The 14,311-nt window shown below is 71.4% G+C and overlaps 1 protein-coding gene across 3 annotated transcripts in view; it reads left to right on the top strand.

Moving 5' to 3' along the window:
- PLCH2 (phospholipase C eta 2) overlaps positions 1-12,850 on the top strand; it is a 48,071-nt gene extending 35,221 nt beyond the window's left edge. Inside the window, exons 9-23 of one of the 3 annotated variants that reach the window (XM_059691533.1) lie at positions 699-870; positions 1,209-1,316; positions 2,145-2,303; positions 4,327-4,413; positions 4,740-4,819; positions 5,200-5,297; positions 5,493-5,675; positions 6,064-6,171; positions 6,643-6,767; positions 6,837-6,921; positions 7,165-7,311; positions 7,652-7,731; positions 9,546-9,843; positions 10,975-10,998; positions 11,322-12,849. In XM_059691533.1, the coding sequence (XP_059547516.1) occupies positions 699-870; positions 1,209-1,316; positions 2,145-2,303; positions 4,327-4,413; positions 4,740-4,819; positions 5,200-5,297; positions 5,493-5,675; positions 6,064-6,171; positions 6,643-6,767; positions 6,837-6,921; positions 7,165-7,311; positions 7,652-7,731; positions 9,546-9,843; positions 10,975-10,998; positions 11,322-12,559 (2,992 nt within the window). In that variant the 3' untranslated portion in view covers positions 12,560-12,849. Of the gene's footprint in view, positions 1-698; positions 871-1,208; positions 1,317-2,144; positions 2,304-4,326; positions 4,414-4,739; positions 4,820-5,199; positions 5,298-5,492; positions 5,676-6,063; positions 6,172-6,642; positions 6,768-6,836; positions 6,922-7,164; positions 7,312-7,651; positions 7,732-9,545; positions 10,294-10,970; positions 10,999-11,321 lie in introns of all 3 variants that reach the window. The other 2 variants (XM_059691534.1, XM_059691532.1) reach the window with 2 other exon arrangements.
- Positions 12,851-14,311: the final 1,461 nt, after the last annotated feature.

Raw genomic sequence — 14,311 nt, 5'->3', positions numbered from 1 at the left:
AGGTCGGCGCTCAACCCCTGAGCCTCGCAGGCCGGGAAAGTGTGGCTTCTCCACCCTCCGGCCTCCAGGTCCTCTCACACCTGCCAGGTGCTTTTCAGAGCTGCTGGTGGGCCTCCCGGAGCGGCTGGTGGGCCTCCCGGAGCGGCTGGTGGGCCTCCCGGAGCGGCTGGTGGCCCTCCCGGAGCGGCTGGTGGGCCTCCCGGAGCGGCTGGTGGGCCTCCCTGAGCGGCTGGTGGGCCTCCCTGAGCCTCTGGTGGGCCTCCCGGAGCGGCTGGTGGGCCTCCCGGAGCGGCTGGTGGCCCTCCCGGAGCGGCTGGTGGGCCTCCCTGAGCCTCTGGTGGGCCTCCCGGAGCGGCTGGTGGGCCTCCCTGAGCCTCTGGTGGGCCTCCCGGAGCGGCTGGTGGGCCTCCCTGAGCCTCTGGTGGGCCTCCCGGAGCGGCTGGTGGGCCTCCCTGAGCCTCTGGTGGGCCTCCCGGAGCGGCTGGTGGGCCTCCCTGAGCCTCTGGTGGGCCTCCCGGAGCGGCTGGTGGGCCTCCCGGAGCGGCTGGTGGGCCTCCCGGAGCGGCCAGCAGCCCCGCGCAGCCTGGGCTCCCGGGGAGACCCCCTCCCTCCGCGCAGCAGGGCCCCTGGGTCTGCACGGGGCTGGGGGGGGGGGGCCCGGTGCTCCCGCCTCACTGCCCCTCCGGCCTGGGCCGCAGGTACCCGGTGATCCTGTCCATTGAGAACCACTGCAGCGTGGCCCAGCAGAAGAAGATGGCCCAGTACCTGACCGACATCCTCGGGGACAAGCTGGACTTGTCGTCCGTGAGCAGCGAGGACGCCTCCCTGCTGCCCTCACCACAGGCGCTCAAGGGCAAGGTCCTGGTGAAGGTGAGCCCCGCCTGCCTCCTGAGCGGGGGGTGCATCTTGCTGGGCCCGACTCAGGGCAGGGTGGGGGCAGGGGAGGGACAGGGCGAGGGAAGGGCAGGGGGGCAGGGCGGGGGCAGGACCTCACTCCACGGGCTGGGGCTCTGTGCACCTGCCCCTGGCCTGGCTCACTCTCCCCATGGTGGCCACACCGTCAGGACCTCCACATGCACACACAGGCATCCCCTCCCACATGGCTGCCCGGCCGGCCCAGCCCCACTGCCTGGGGCCCCGCACACGCTTGCGAAGCCCTCCCCGTGCCCCTGCGGCTGAACCAGCCCCCACGGCCCCCCCTCCCCCAGGGCAAGAAGCTGCCCCCCAACATCAGCGAGGACGCGGAGGAGGGCGAGGTGTCGGACGAGGACAGCGCGGATGAGATGGACGAGGACTGCAAGCTCCTCAATGGGGATGTGAGTGGGGGGCAGGGGGGCAGCCAGGAGAGAGGGGCTGGGCAGGTGGCCAGGGGCATGTGCTGGCCACTGGCTGCTGGGCACACACAGGCCGAGACCTCGGAGGCCCCTCCCACCGCACTGGAGCCGGGCCCCCAGCCTGTGACCGCTGGGCTGGCCGTGCCGTGGCCTGACCTGGTTCCCGTTTCTGAGCCACGTCTGAGGCGCTGTCCGCGTAGCCTGCACCCTCGGGCTGCCCTCAGCAGGTGTGGGGGGACGCTGGGAGCACCCCGTCCCCTCACCGCTCCCACCGCACCTGCGCCTGCCTGGGCTCCGCCCCGGACGCCCCTCCTCGCCTCTCTCCAGCCAACCCCAGCGCCCACCTGGGTGCCCGGGGTCCTGCCCGCCTCCGGGCAGCGCCAGCCCCAGTGCTGAGAACTGAGCGGGCAGAGCCAGCCTGCCCAGCGGGCGCTGGCGGTCACCCCCACGGGCGCTGCCCCTCCTCACGGCAGTGCCACCACCGGCTCAGGGCAGCGCTGGGCGGGGTTGGGCCGAGAGGAGGGGGGCTGAGGAGCCCGGAGGCTGTGCTGTGCCCCCCCTGCCCCCCAGCCTCTAATGAGCACCTCCTGTCCCTGGGCCCTTCCAGGCCACTCAGGGCTCCCAGGGGCCACCGCGGGCGTGAGGCCAGCCTGGCATCCAGCCCCACCTGTGCCCAGAGGCCCACAGCCCAGGCCCTGCCCTGGGGGTCAGAGCTCATCAGGGCCCCTGGGGACTGCCCGGCCCCGGGCTCCGTCACCGCTGCTGCCCGAGGGGCTGGGCTGACGCCAGGCTGGCCTCTGGCTTCCGCAGGCCTCCCCCAACCGGAAGCGGGTGGAGCACATGGCCAAGCGGAAGCTGGACTCCCTGATCAAGGAGTCGCGGATCCGGGACCGCGAGGACCTGAACGACTTCGCGGTCTCCGCGCTGCCGCTGCCAGGGAGGCCCGGGCACAGGGCCGCGCGCAAGAAGGTGAGCGCCTGCCGGTGTCAGCGGCACGTGCAGACACCGTGTGTATCTGTGCACACCAGCACACATGTGTGTATCCACACACACACACCGTGCACACCTGCACACACGTGTGTATCAGCGCACGGCGCACACCTGTGCGCACACACATGCGCATGCACATGCACACACCTGCACAACTCCACACACCTGTGTACATAAACCCATGCATGCCTGCATAGCAGCACACATGCACACACATGCACACACCTGTACATGTGAACCCATGCACAGGAAACCTGCGCACACATGGACCTGTGTACACATTTTGTGCATGCCTGCACACCTGCACACCCAAACCTGTGCAAACATGCACACCTACACGCACACCTGTGTACACCTGCACATCACCGCACTCACACATGCACACTCACACGCATACACACATGCTCACCTGCATAGGACCACAGCCTTCCCCATGTTACAGTGGGTAGCTGAGTGCCAGTTTGCCCCGTTTGTGTGGCTGCTCTGTCCCCCTGCCCCCTGCCCCCGGCCGCTCCTGGGGGAGCCATTTGAGCATCGCCTGGGGCTGGGGGCAGGCCCTCCCACTGAAGGGCCTCCTGAGTGACAGGGAGGGACCGGCTGATCTCAGGGCCCAGCCCATCCCGGGGGGCAGGGCTGCCCAGAGCCCCCACAGCCTCGTGGGAAGGGCAGCTGGGCTCGGAGGAGTATCCTCGGTGACAACAGGGGAGGGCTGTCACAGCAGGCACGCGGTGCGGGGGTGCCAGCCTGGGTCAGTGAGGCTGAGCCGTCGGGGTCCCTGGGGGGTGCGAGCACTGAAGCAGCAGCAAGCCCCTCCGGCCGTGTGGGCAGGGCGCTGGCCTCGGGCAGGTGGGGTGCAGACCTGTCTCAGGGAGCCCTGCCCACCCCATCTCAGACCCCACTGCCCTGCAAGCCCGGCAGGGAGGGAAGGCAGCTCCCCGCCACAGTGAGGAGGGCTGGCCCACCCCCAGGTGCAGGGGTCTGAAGGTGGCACCTACAGACTCGAGGGCGCCCCATGCCAGGGGCTGACAGGAGGCGTCTATTTTCAGTCTCAAGATGCCCAGGCGGAGGAGACAGTGCCTGAGGTCCAGGGGGCCGCGGGCAGTGAGCCCAGCTGGGCAGCCCCTGGGGGCACCGGGGGGCACAGGAGGGCACAGGAGGGCAGCGGGCCCTGGGGCCTTGGTCTGAGCAGCCTCCCCGTGGGGGGAGGGGTGGCATTCAGGGAAGGCTTCCTGGAGGAGGCGAGGGGACGCTCAGGCTGAGCCTCCAGGTGTGAGGATGGGGGGCGGCAGCACCTGCTCTCTCCTGCTGGGGTGACCGGGTAGAGCCACAGAGAATCAGGGGGATCCAGGCAGTGGGTGGGCATCTGGCCAGTGGGTCACGGACACACCTCCATGTGCTTGTCCATCACGGACCCCTTGGCCTCAGGTGCACCCCCACCTGGATGCAGATGAGTCAGGATGGGGTCCCACGGCCCGAGCAGAGCTGGACCAGTCTGTCAGCCTCTGGAGGGGGCTGAGGGCGGGGCCGGGGGGCTGGAGGGGCCGGACCCGGCACAGGCTCCCAGGAGCGCTGGGCCTGTGCGTGAGTCGGGAGGGAAGGGCCGGCTGTGCCTGGGGCAGGGGCCTGGCAGGGAGGGGGCCCTGTCAACGGTGCGGCTCAGTCCTGTGGAGCCAGGTTCACCGGCCAAGGTGAGCAGAGCAGCTGTGGGGGGCGGGGCCGGCAGCACCAGGGGCTGCCCTGGGGGTCGCATAAGCCGGCTTCCCCGAGGGCTGTCCCCCCACAGATGGCATTGGTTACGTGGCCGCCACCTGCGAACGGAGGACGTAATGAGTGTCAGGCAGCCCCAGGAAGGGGCCAGCCAGCTCACCTGCTACCCCCTCCCTCAGCCCCCTCCTCCAGGAAGGCCGCCTGGCTCCCTGGAGAAGCTGCCTGCCCCACCCGCCTGCCTGGTGCTGGGCTCACCTGTCCCCTGTCTGTCCCGTTCCCCCCCCCCCCCCACCAGGCTGAGGAGGACGTGGAGGCCGGGGAGGACGCTGGGGCCAGCAGACGGAACAGCCGGCTGCTCGTGCACAGCCTCTCCAAGCGCAAGGTGGGGGGGGGGGTGCGGGCTGGGGTCCTCCCTCCCCCCTGTGCCCGGATGTCCCTCCTCCAGCCCCCAGGGCCCCCGGCCCACCTCCCAGCACCTCCCTTTAGCTCCTGGCGGCCTCACCCACGGCAGGTGTTGGGCCCAGACCCCTGGCCGGGGCTGACGGAGCAGGGGCCTCCGTGGCCGTCCCCTGACCCCCAGTGGCCAGTGGCCCGAGCTCGGTCACCCTGCCCCGGCTGACAGGGCCCTGCAGGGGCGGCGCAGGCCCAGCCCCCCTCCCGCACCCCCCGCAGGGCCCGGCCCGGCCCTGACTCTGCCTCCCTCCGCAGAAGAGCAGCAAGCTGAAGAAGGTGGCCAGCGTGGAAGAGGCGGACGAGGACCTGGACCCGCAGGGCGCCCAGAACCGAGGGTCAGGGCCCGCCCCCCGACCCTCAAATAGGCAGAGGCCGTTGTCCCGGCCATGGCCAAAGTCAGATGTGCAGCCAGGGGGGGGCTCAGGGCAGGCAGAGGGGCGGGCGGGGGCCCGGGTGTGGCCGGGAGGAAGGGGGGCTGGCCAGGCAGGCCCGGCCCTTGATCCGGGAGCGCCATCCGGGTCGGAGGTCAGAGAGGTGTCCTCTGGGGGGCTCAGTGCTGCCCTCCCCCAGTGTCGCCTCCCAGCGTGTCCGCTGTGTGTCCACTGCACGTCCTGGCGCCTGGAACCGGGCCGAACGGACGCTGGGTGGATGTTCTCCGTGACCCGGTGAACCTGGCGGAACCTCAGGTCCTGACTGCCCCCCCCCCCCCCACCAGGGCCGCCCGGCAGAAGAAGACCATGCAGCTGTCGAGGGCCCTGTCGGACCTGGTGAAGTACACGAAGTCCGTGGGCTCCCGCGACGTGGACACGGAGGGTGAGGGGCGCCCGGCTCGGGGGGTGGGGGGGCTCCCGCAACGTGGACACGGAGGGTGAGGGGCGCCCGGCTCGGGGGGTGGGGGGGCTCCCGCGACGTGGACACGGAGGGTGAGGGGCGCCCGGGCTCGGGAGCCGGGGGCCGGGGGGGGATGCCAGGCCGACCCGGCCCTGACGCTGCCGTGGCGCCCCGCAGTGGCGTCCAGCTGGCAGGTGTCGTCTTTCAGCGAGACGCGGGCGCAGCAGGTCCTGCAGCAGAAGCCGGAGCAGTACCTGCGCTTCAACCAGCGCCAGCTGTCCCGCATCTACCCCTCGTCCTACCGCGTGGACTCCAGCAACTACAACCCGCAGCCCTTCTGGAACGCCGGCTGCCAGATGGGTGGGTGCGCAGAGCCGCCCGGGGTGCGGAGGCCAAGGGGCGCCGAGGTCAGGGGTCATGGAGGCCAAGGGTGCCGAGGTCAGGGGGCACGGAGGCCGAAGGGGTGCGGCCTGTACTCTGAGGGCCTCTGCTTGCCTTTCTCTGCGGCTCTGGACGTGCGCAGTCTCCTGCCAACTTCCCCCGCCAGGCGTGGGGATAGGGTCCTTGTCCTCGGGCGCCTGAGGGCTGGGGGGCCGTCTGCCTGGACGGACGGGACACGTGGCCCTGGCTGTGCGCACCTGTGAGCCCCAGGGCCCCCGCTGTGTCAGCGACCGCCGGGCTCAGGGGCATGGTGCAGGACTGGGGGGAGGTCACGGCGAAGACCCGCCCGCTCTCGTCCTGCCCGCAGTTGCCCTGAACTACCAGTCGGAGGGGCGGATGCTGCAGCTGAACCGGGCCAAGTTCAGCGCCAACGGCAACTGCGGCTACGTGCTCAAGCCCCAGTGCATGTGCCAGGGTGAGGGACCGGGCACCCGAGGGGGACGGGGACGGGCTGCAGGGCAGGGGTCCCGCTGGCACCTGCGCCCTGGCCTTCGCAGGAGCCGCCCTCCTCCGACACCTCGGCGTTCTCCCGGCTTCCTCTGTGCGACCCTCGCCGCCCCCACACCCTCCTGGCGCCTCTCGCACCCACGTTCTCAGCCGGCCCAGGCCTCACTGCCCTGTCACCGGGACCCCTTCCCCCGACCCCTGCCCCCCTCTCACTCCCCCCGAAAGGCGGGTGGCCTTGCCCACGTGCTCAGCCCTTCGCTCACTGATGCGAGGGGATGGCGCCGGGCGGCACAGGGCCTGGCGTGCAGGTGCCAGGGCGGGCGCTGCGAGGCTGACCTCCCCCATGGGCTGGGCGCCTCCCGTAGGTGGGGGGGGCAGGGCGCCGTGCAGCCCGTGCTGGGGGGTCTGCCCTGCCGGTCAGCCTCCTGCCCCCCCTCAGGCATCTTCAACCCCAACTCGGAGGACCCCCTGCCCGGGCAGCTCAAGAAGCAGCTGGTGCTTCGCATCATCAGCGGGCAGCAGCTCCCCAAGCCGCGCGACTCGATGCTGGGGGACCGCGGGGAGGTAGGAGGGCGCTGGGCGCGGGGCGGAGGCGGGCCGGCCCGGCCCGGCTTCACCCGGTCCTCCGCGCAGATCATCGACCCCTTCGTGGAGGTGGAGGTCATCGGGCTCCCGGTGGACTGCAGCAAGGAGCAGACCCGCGTGGTGGACGACAACGGTGAGCGCAGGCGGCCCCTGCCAGGCGCCCGGCCGCACACAGCTGCCACGCTGGCAAGGCCGGGCTGACTGGGAACGCAGGGCCAGGGCCGCCTCCTGTCACCCAAGTAACCATCCAGCCGGGCCCCCGGCCCCAGTGTTGCTCCCCTCAGCAAGCGGCCCAGTCCAGGAGGAAGGTGTGGGCCCAGGTGGCCTCCGGGCTGGAGCTGGGGCCGAGGTGACACCTCCTCCCGGTGGCCTCCAGGGTTCAACCCCATGTGGGAGGAGACCCTGGTGTTCGTGGTGCACATGCCCGACATCGCACTGGTGCGCTTCCTCGTCTGGGACCACGACCCCATCGGGCGCGACTTCATCGGCCAGAGGACGCTGGCCTTCAGCAGCATGATGCCAGGTGGGCAAGGGTGCCAGCAGGGCGGGGAGGGCAGAGCCCGGCCCAGGTCCCCACGGAGACCAGCGTCCTCCACGGAGACCAGCATCCCTGCAGCCGGAGGGACCGGGCCAGGTGGGGCTCAGCTTCCCCCGCGAGTTGGCTTCGGCCACGGGTGGGCCTGGCCCAGAGGGCGCTGTGGGAAAGGCCGCGGGAACTTTGTGGACAGGGTCAGGGAGGAAGAGGCCCTGTGGGCGGGGAAGCCGGAGCCCAGGACCGGGCTGGGGGTTGTCGCCAGGACCTCGAGGCCTGGAGTGGCGTGTGGGGGAGTGGGGGCGGGGCCAGCCTGACTGGGCCGTTTCAGGCTATCGGCACGTGTACCTGGAGGGCATGGAGGAGGCCTCCATCTTTGTCCATGTGGCCATCAGCGACGTCAGTGGTAAGGTGAGTCCCACCGCAGGGCCGCCCGCGCACCCCAGCAGGGACCGGCCCTGAGGTCGAGGGGTGACCTGCGGGGCCGTTCCTCCACCTGTGACGGGGGGGTGAGGGCACCTGAGCTCCGGGCCTCGGCGGCCACGGGCACCAGGAGGGGGTCGTCCTAGCCCTCCGAGGGCCCCGCCACCCTCCCTCTGTCTCCTGAGCCCCCACTCCTCCTCAGTCCTGGCTCTTCACCCCCCCAGAGGGCGTGACCTGGCTCCGCCCCCTCCCCCAGCACACCGCCTCTGCCAGCTGGCCTGGCTTCACTTTCCCAGTCATCAGGGGCCAGGGGTCCCAGGTCCGGTGTCAGGGCCCGGCAGCCCCCGCACTAACCATCTCTCTCCCACCACGCTCCACGGGCGAGCTGCCGGCCGGACGTGGGCTCCGCAGGCCTCCCAGCGCTCCGCCGTCTGTCGTCCGTCCTTCCGTCCGTCCGTCCGTCTGTGTGTCCGCGGGCCGCGCCCGCTGTCCGTGCCTCACCGCTGCCGCTCTGTCTCTTGGTCTTGCAGTGCGCTCTCTAGGCCCCAGCCCACCTTTAGGAGCAAAGCCCCTTAGAAGCTCGCAGGTACCCGGCGTGGGGCGCGGGGCGCAGCGCCCACCCGCATGCTCGGGCGGCCATTAGCATCCGCGACTCCTGGCAGCCTGTGGGGACTGCCCGCTCGTGTGACACGGATCGTGACGGGGACTGGGCTCCGGGTGCCTCGGGCCATCGTCCGCCGCAGAGCAGCATTTAGAAGCAGGTCCAGGACTGGCCAGGCCTCCCGTGGGCCCCTCCGCTCGCCCGTGTCCCGTCATAGCTGCAAGCTCTCCCCGCTCCGCACCCCTCGTGTGTCCCCCGTGTGCCGGGTGGGGCGGTCCCAGGGACCAGGTGCTCCGAGCTCGAATCCTGGACCTTCTTCTAAATGGCTTCCCAGCCGCCGTGGACCCACTGCTTTGCGTTTGGAACCTTGAATCCGGAAGCTGATTCAAGTGCTGGCCGCTCCAGCGCCGCTGCCCGAAGGGCCCGTGTCCTGGGGTCTGCATGTGAGGACCCTCCGGCCTCTGTGCCCGCGAGCTGCAGCCGCTGGCCTCGCTGGCACTCGCCCGCCGGTCTGAGGAGCCCCGCTGCCCTCCTCAGGCGGGGAGGCTGCTGGGAGAGGCCTTGCCCTGACCCTCCGGGCTGGCTGTCCAGGGCACCGAGCTGGTGTGAGCCCTGCCCTTGGGCCATGTGCGTAGGGGGCAGGGTGAGGCTGGGAAAGGCTGCCTGGTGGCGGCAGCACCCCCAGGCGCGGGTGGGCAGGGGCCTGGAGAGCGGGCCTGGCCTGCACCGGGCTGTGCTTGCTTCTCGGCCTGCAGTGCCCGGGTGGGGCCCGGTGAGCTGGGCTGGGCCTGCTTCACCTGGGTCTCAGCCCGTTTTCTCTCCGCATCAGCACCGCCCTGTGGGCACCCTCCTGGCAGCCAAGGGTCTGGGGGCCTGAGGCAGGTGCACAGCGAGGTGGCAGGTGTCCCGGTTCCGAGGCCTTTGCTTGGGGGAGCCCTGGGGTCCTGTCTGCCCTCAGACCTGCGGACCCCACCAGCGCCTGCTGGCTCACCCGTGCCGGCCTGGTCAGCGCCGAGCCACAGCAGCCTCAGTCCCCGGTAGAGGCGCCCGGAGACCCCTCCCTACGCAGCCTGAGCGGCCCGAGGCTGGCCTGCCCACGGGGCCTGCGAGCTGACCCTCCGCCTGCCCGAGGGCAGCTGGGCTGGCGGGGCCGTCCCTGCCCAGGGCCTGGCCACAGGCTACCTGGGCTCTTCTCTTGCAGGTCAAGCAGGCTCTGGGCCTAAAAGGTCTGTTCCTCCGAGGCCCAAAGCCCGGCTCCCTGGACAGTCATGCTGCTGGGCGGCCCGCGCCCCGGCCCTCCGTCAGCCAGCGGCTCCTGCGGCGCACGGCCAGCGCCCCCGCCAAGAGCCAGAAGCCCGGCCACAGAGCCTTCCCTGAGCTGGCCCTGGGCACGCAGGACGCGGGCTCCGAGGGCGAGGCCCTGGACGTGGCCCCGCCCAGCCCCGGCCTGGCCCCCGGGGCCCTGGCCCGGGAGGAGCCCGGAGGCCCCAGCCCCCGAGGTAAGGCGCCGGCCGAGAGGAGCCCTGGGCAGGGGCGGCCGCCGCGTGGCCCCGAGGGCCCCGGGCCCGCCGGGATGGCCGCCTCCTGCATGAAGTGCGTGGTGGGCTCCTGCGCCGGCGAGGACGCCGAGAGCCTGCGGAGGGGGCGGGCCCCCAGCCCGGGGCCCCAGGACGGGCACCAGGCCATCGACCAGCAGCCCCGTGGCCGGGCGGACTTGCTGGGGGCCCCCCACGCGGCCCCAGGCAGAGGCGGCAGAGGGTCCCCCCCGGGGCCGGGGCCGGGGGGCAGCTGCTTGGTGTCGGGCTCAGGCAGCCCCGGCAGCCCCGAGGGGGCCCCCCGCTGGCCCGAGGGCGCCCGCAGGCAGCCGGGGGCCCTGCAGAGGGAGATGAATGCCCTGTTCGTTCAAAAGCTGGAGGAGATTAGGAGTAAATCCCCCATGTTCTCCACCGGTAAGACCAGGAGCGCCCCGGCATCCCCGTGGCGTGCCCTCCGCATGGCCTGGCCGGACCCCACCCGCTGTGCTTCCTGTCCGACTGCCGCGCACACCCCCTGCTCCGCTGGCTTCCCCGCGGCCCCACCCCGACTCCTGCCTGACCCAGCCTGACCCCGGGCCTCTAGCTCTTGGGGTCCCCCACCCCTGAGAGCCCAGGGGAGAGAGAGCAGGTGCAGGCCCAGCGCCCTCACCCCGGAGTGTCCCCTGGGTGGGGACTGAAGCCAGGCTGTGCCCACGGAGGCCTGCAGCCGGAGCCACGCCGCTGGGGCCGGCCCTGTGCCCCTGGCGCCCCCCTCCCTGGCCTGGGGCCTTCCTAGGACTCGGGCAGCATCCAGCCACACACCCGCCCCCAGCCCCGGCCTCCCTCCAGGGAAGGCTGAGGTGTCCTGCCCCTGCCCCTGCCCCTCAGTCCTGGCCGGGGCTCCGAGCCCCAGGTCGCAGCTTCCACGCGGCCCCGGCCCCGTGGTGCATTCAGGCCTGGAGCCCCTCCCGGCCGGCTGGCGACTGGGGAGGGGGAAGCTGAGCCGTCCTGCTCCCCTCCCTGCACCCCGCCCTGCTGTCCCTCTGCCCACTGGCCAGCCCCGCCCCCACGCTGACCACCCTATTCTTTCTGTTCCCACGCCGCCTCCGTAGTTAGGAACTGAGAGCAGCCAAGTGCCAGGTAACGGGGCAGCCCCCGTGTGCCCTGTGGGGTCCCCGTGTGCCCTGTGCGGCCCCCGTGTGCCCTGTGCGGCCCCCGTGTGCCCTGTGCGGCCCCCGTGTGCCCTGTGGGGTCCCCGTGTGCCCTGTGTGAGCCCCCGTGTGCCCTGTGCGGCCCCCGTGTGCCCTGTGCGGCCCCCGTGTGCCCTGTGCGGCCCCTGCCTGGAGGGCCCAGCGGCAGCGGAGTGGAGGGCAGGGTGCAGCCCCCGTGTGGCCTGGAGGGGCCTGGTCACTGGGGCCTGGGGCACAGGCTGCGCCCGACGCCCTCCTCTCCTCTCCCCACAGATCCCCGCCCCTTCTCCATGCAGAGATCGGTCTCCTCGCTGTGCAGCCTGGAGACCATAGCTGAGGAGCCAGCGCTGGGCCCGGGGCCCCCGCCTCCGCCGGCCACCCCACCCCGCCCCGCCCAGGGGGGACCCTGGTGCACCACGGGCCCCGCAGCCCAGGTCGAGCGCCCCCCAGCGGCGCCCCTCCAGCTCAGGACCGGGAGCCAGGGGGACACAGGACTAGCCCCCCACAGCAGGTGGCAGGCGTGCCGTGGTGGGGGCCCCAGTGGAGCATGTGAGGGGGCGCCCGGCAGCCAGACGGACAGCAGGGGCCACCCCCGGGCCCTGGGCCATCTGCCCTTGGTCAGAAGGGCCAAGAGTGAGGGGCAGGTGCCCTCGGAGCCCCTGAGTGGACGCCGGTCTCTGGCCGGGCCCTCCCCGGCCCTGTACTCGGACGCCACGGCCGGAGACCGGCTCTGGCAGCGGCTGGAGCCCGGCAGCCACCGGGACAGCGTGTCCTCGTCCTCCAGCCTGTCGTCCGGCGACACCGTCATCGACCTCTCGCTGCCGGGCCTGGGCCTGGGGCGGGAGAGCCTCCTGGGGGCCCCGGCTGGACGCCTGCCCCTACGGCCCTGCTCGGCCTCGGCCGCCCGCCTGGACTTCCTCTCGGTGACCAAGAGCAAATCGAACCCCAACCTGCGGGCTGCGGGCCGGTTCCCTGCGGCCCCCGACGAGCTGCGGCCCCGGCCCCTGGCCCCCCGGGCCCGCCTCCCCACGGCCGGCCTCAGGGACGGCCCCGCGTCCACCAAGTCCAAGAGCCTGGGGGACCTGACCGCCGACGACTTCGCCCCCCGCGTCGAGGGCCGGGGCAGAAGCCTGGGCCCCAGCCTGGGCCCGGCCGGGGAGGGGCCAGCGGGGCGGGCGGCCCAGCGGGACCCCCTGACACAGCAGCTGCTCTGGCTGACGGGCTTCCAGCAGGCGGGGGACATCACCTCACCCACCAGCCTGGGCCCGGCCGGGGAGGGGGCGGCGAGCGGCCCCGGCTTCCAGCGCCGCTCCTCCCGCAGCCAGAGCCGCGTGCGCGCCATCGCCAGCCGGGCACGCCAGGCGCAGGAGCGGCAGCAGCGGCTGCAGGGCCCGCGGGGACCCCCCGAGGAGGAGCGGGGTGCCCCAGAGGGCGCCTGCTCTGCGGGCCAAGAGGGCTGCGGGGACTTGCCCGCCCCCAAGGGCGCCGCTGGCCTCCTGCTCAGGCTGTGACCAGCCCCCGCGCGGACTCCTGCCCTCCCGCGCCCAGTGGCCACCAGCCAGCGGCCAGGCAGGGTCCCGTGTTTGCTCAGGACACGGCGCGTGCTGGCCCCGGAGCTGTGTGCCCCTTGGCGCTCGTCCTCTGCCCAGGCCTCTCCTCCCGGGGGAGGGAAGGCAGCCCCACCCCTGGCAACGCTGTCACGGCGCTTTGCGATGTGCACAGAGAGATCTACATTTTGAGACAACGCTTCTACGACATTAAAATGGGGCCGAGTCCTTCCTGTTTCCCAGGTCTTTGCCGTGTGTGTGTGTGTGTGTGGGGGGGGGGGGGTGTATGTGTGAGTGTGTGTGTGTGTGTGTGGGGGGTGTGAGTGTGTGTGTGTGTGTGTGGGGGGGGTGTATGTGTGAGTGTGTGTGTGTGAGTGTGTGTGTGTGTGTGGGGGGTGTATGTGTGGGGGGGGGTGTATGTGTGAGTGTGTGAGTGTGTGTGTGGGGGGTGTATGTGTGAGTGTGTGTGTGTGTGTGGGGGGGGGGTGTATGTGTGAGTGTGTGTGTGTGTGTGGGGGGGTGTATGTGTGAGTGTGTGTGTGTGAGTGTGTGTGTGTGTGTGTGGGGGGTGTATGTGTGAGTGTGTGTGTGTGGGGGGTGTATGTGTGAGTGTGTGTGTGTGTGTGTGTGTGGGTGTGTGTGTGTGGGGGGGGGGTGTATGTGTGAGTGTGTGTGTGTGTGTGTGTGTGTGCGCCCGCGTGTGCCCAGCCCCTGTGAGTGCCAAGCCGCCCGACTGGCATGCTCTGCAGGGTCCCTGCTCTGTGCAGACATTCTAGACCAGCGGTTCTCAACCTGTGGGTCGCGACCCCTTTGGGGGTCAAACAACCCTTTCACAGGGGTCGCCTAAGACCATCCTGCAGATCAGATATTTACATGACAATTCCTAACAGTAGCAACATGACCGTTATGAAGTAGCAACGACAATAATGTTATGGTTGGGGTCACCACAGCATGAGGAGCTGTATTAAAGGGTCGTGGTGTGAGGGAGGTTGAGAACCACTGTTCTAGCCTGTAAATTCCCAAACACGACTCAACCAGCACGTTCCCTCGCTGCGGGGCTGCCCGCTGCAGCCTGTGGCCTCCGCTAAGCGTCCGGGTGTGCAGCGTCCGGAGCAGCCTGACCTCTGCTCCCGGGCTGAGCTGACTGGTTCCTGCCCGCGCCCTGCTGCCATGCAAGGGCCTGACTGCCCAGCAGAGCCACCTGCAGGGCCCAGGGCCCCGGCCTCCGTGCGGGGCAGGGACTGGGGGTCTCAGTGGACAGGAGAGGGTGGGCAGACAGGTGGACACACTCAGGGCCCTGCAGGGACCGCCAGGTGACCTTGCCCCGTGCCCACCCAGCCCGCGTGTCTGGTTCCTCCAGGGTTGGGGGGCCCAGGGACCACGGTGACAGGCCCCCAGCAGCCATCTGGCAGGCTCCCCGCCATCCCAGGGAACACGCTGTAGACTCAGCCCTCCTGCCTGGCGCACACGCAGGCCTTGCGGGTCCCTCCAAGGGGAGTCCCGTGCGATGGCTCCAGCCTGCACCCCAAGGACACATCCCATCGGGGGAGCAGCCAGCGCTGGGCCCAGGGAGCCCCCACCCGCCCCGGGAGGGCTGTGGGCACAGGCTCAGGCCACGGCGACAAAACCCACAGGTCTGATCGGCTCTGAAGAGCACACTGCTGCCCCGAGAGCCCTCAAGGGTCCTCCAGCCTCCGCTCGGCCTGCTCTCGGGCA

The sequence above is a fragment of the Myotis daubentonii genome, chromosome 3 (assembly GCF_963259705.1).
Source record: "Myotis daubentonii chromosome 3, mMyoDau2.1, whole genome shotgun sequence".
Lineage (NCBI taxonomy): Eukaryota > Metazoa > Chordata > Mammalia > Chiroptera > Vespertilionidae > Myotis > Myotis daubentonii.
The sequence above is the reverse complement of the archived record's forward strand: the minus strand, read 5'-3'. Positions and strand labels throughout refer to the sequence as shown.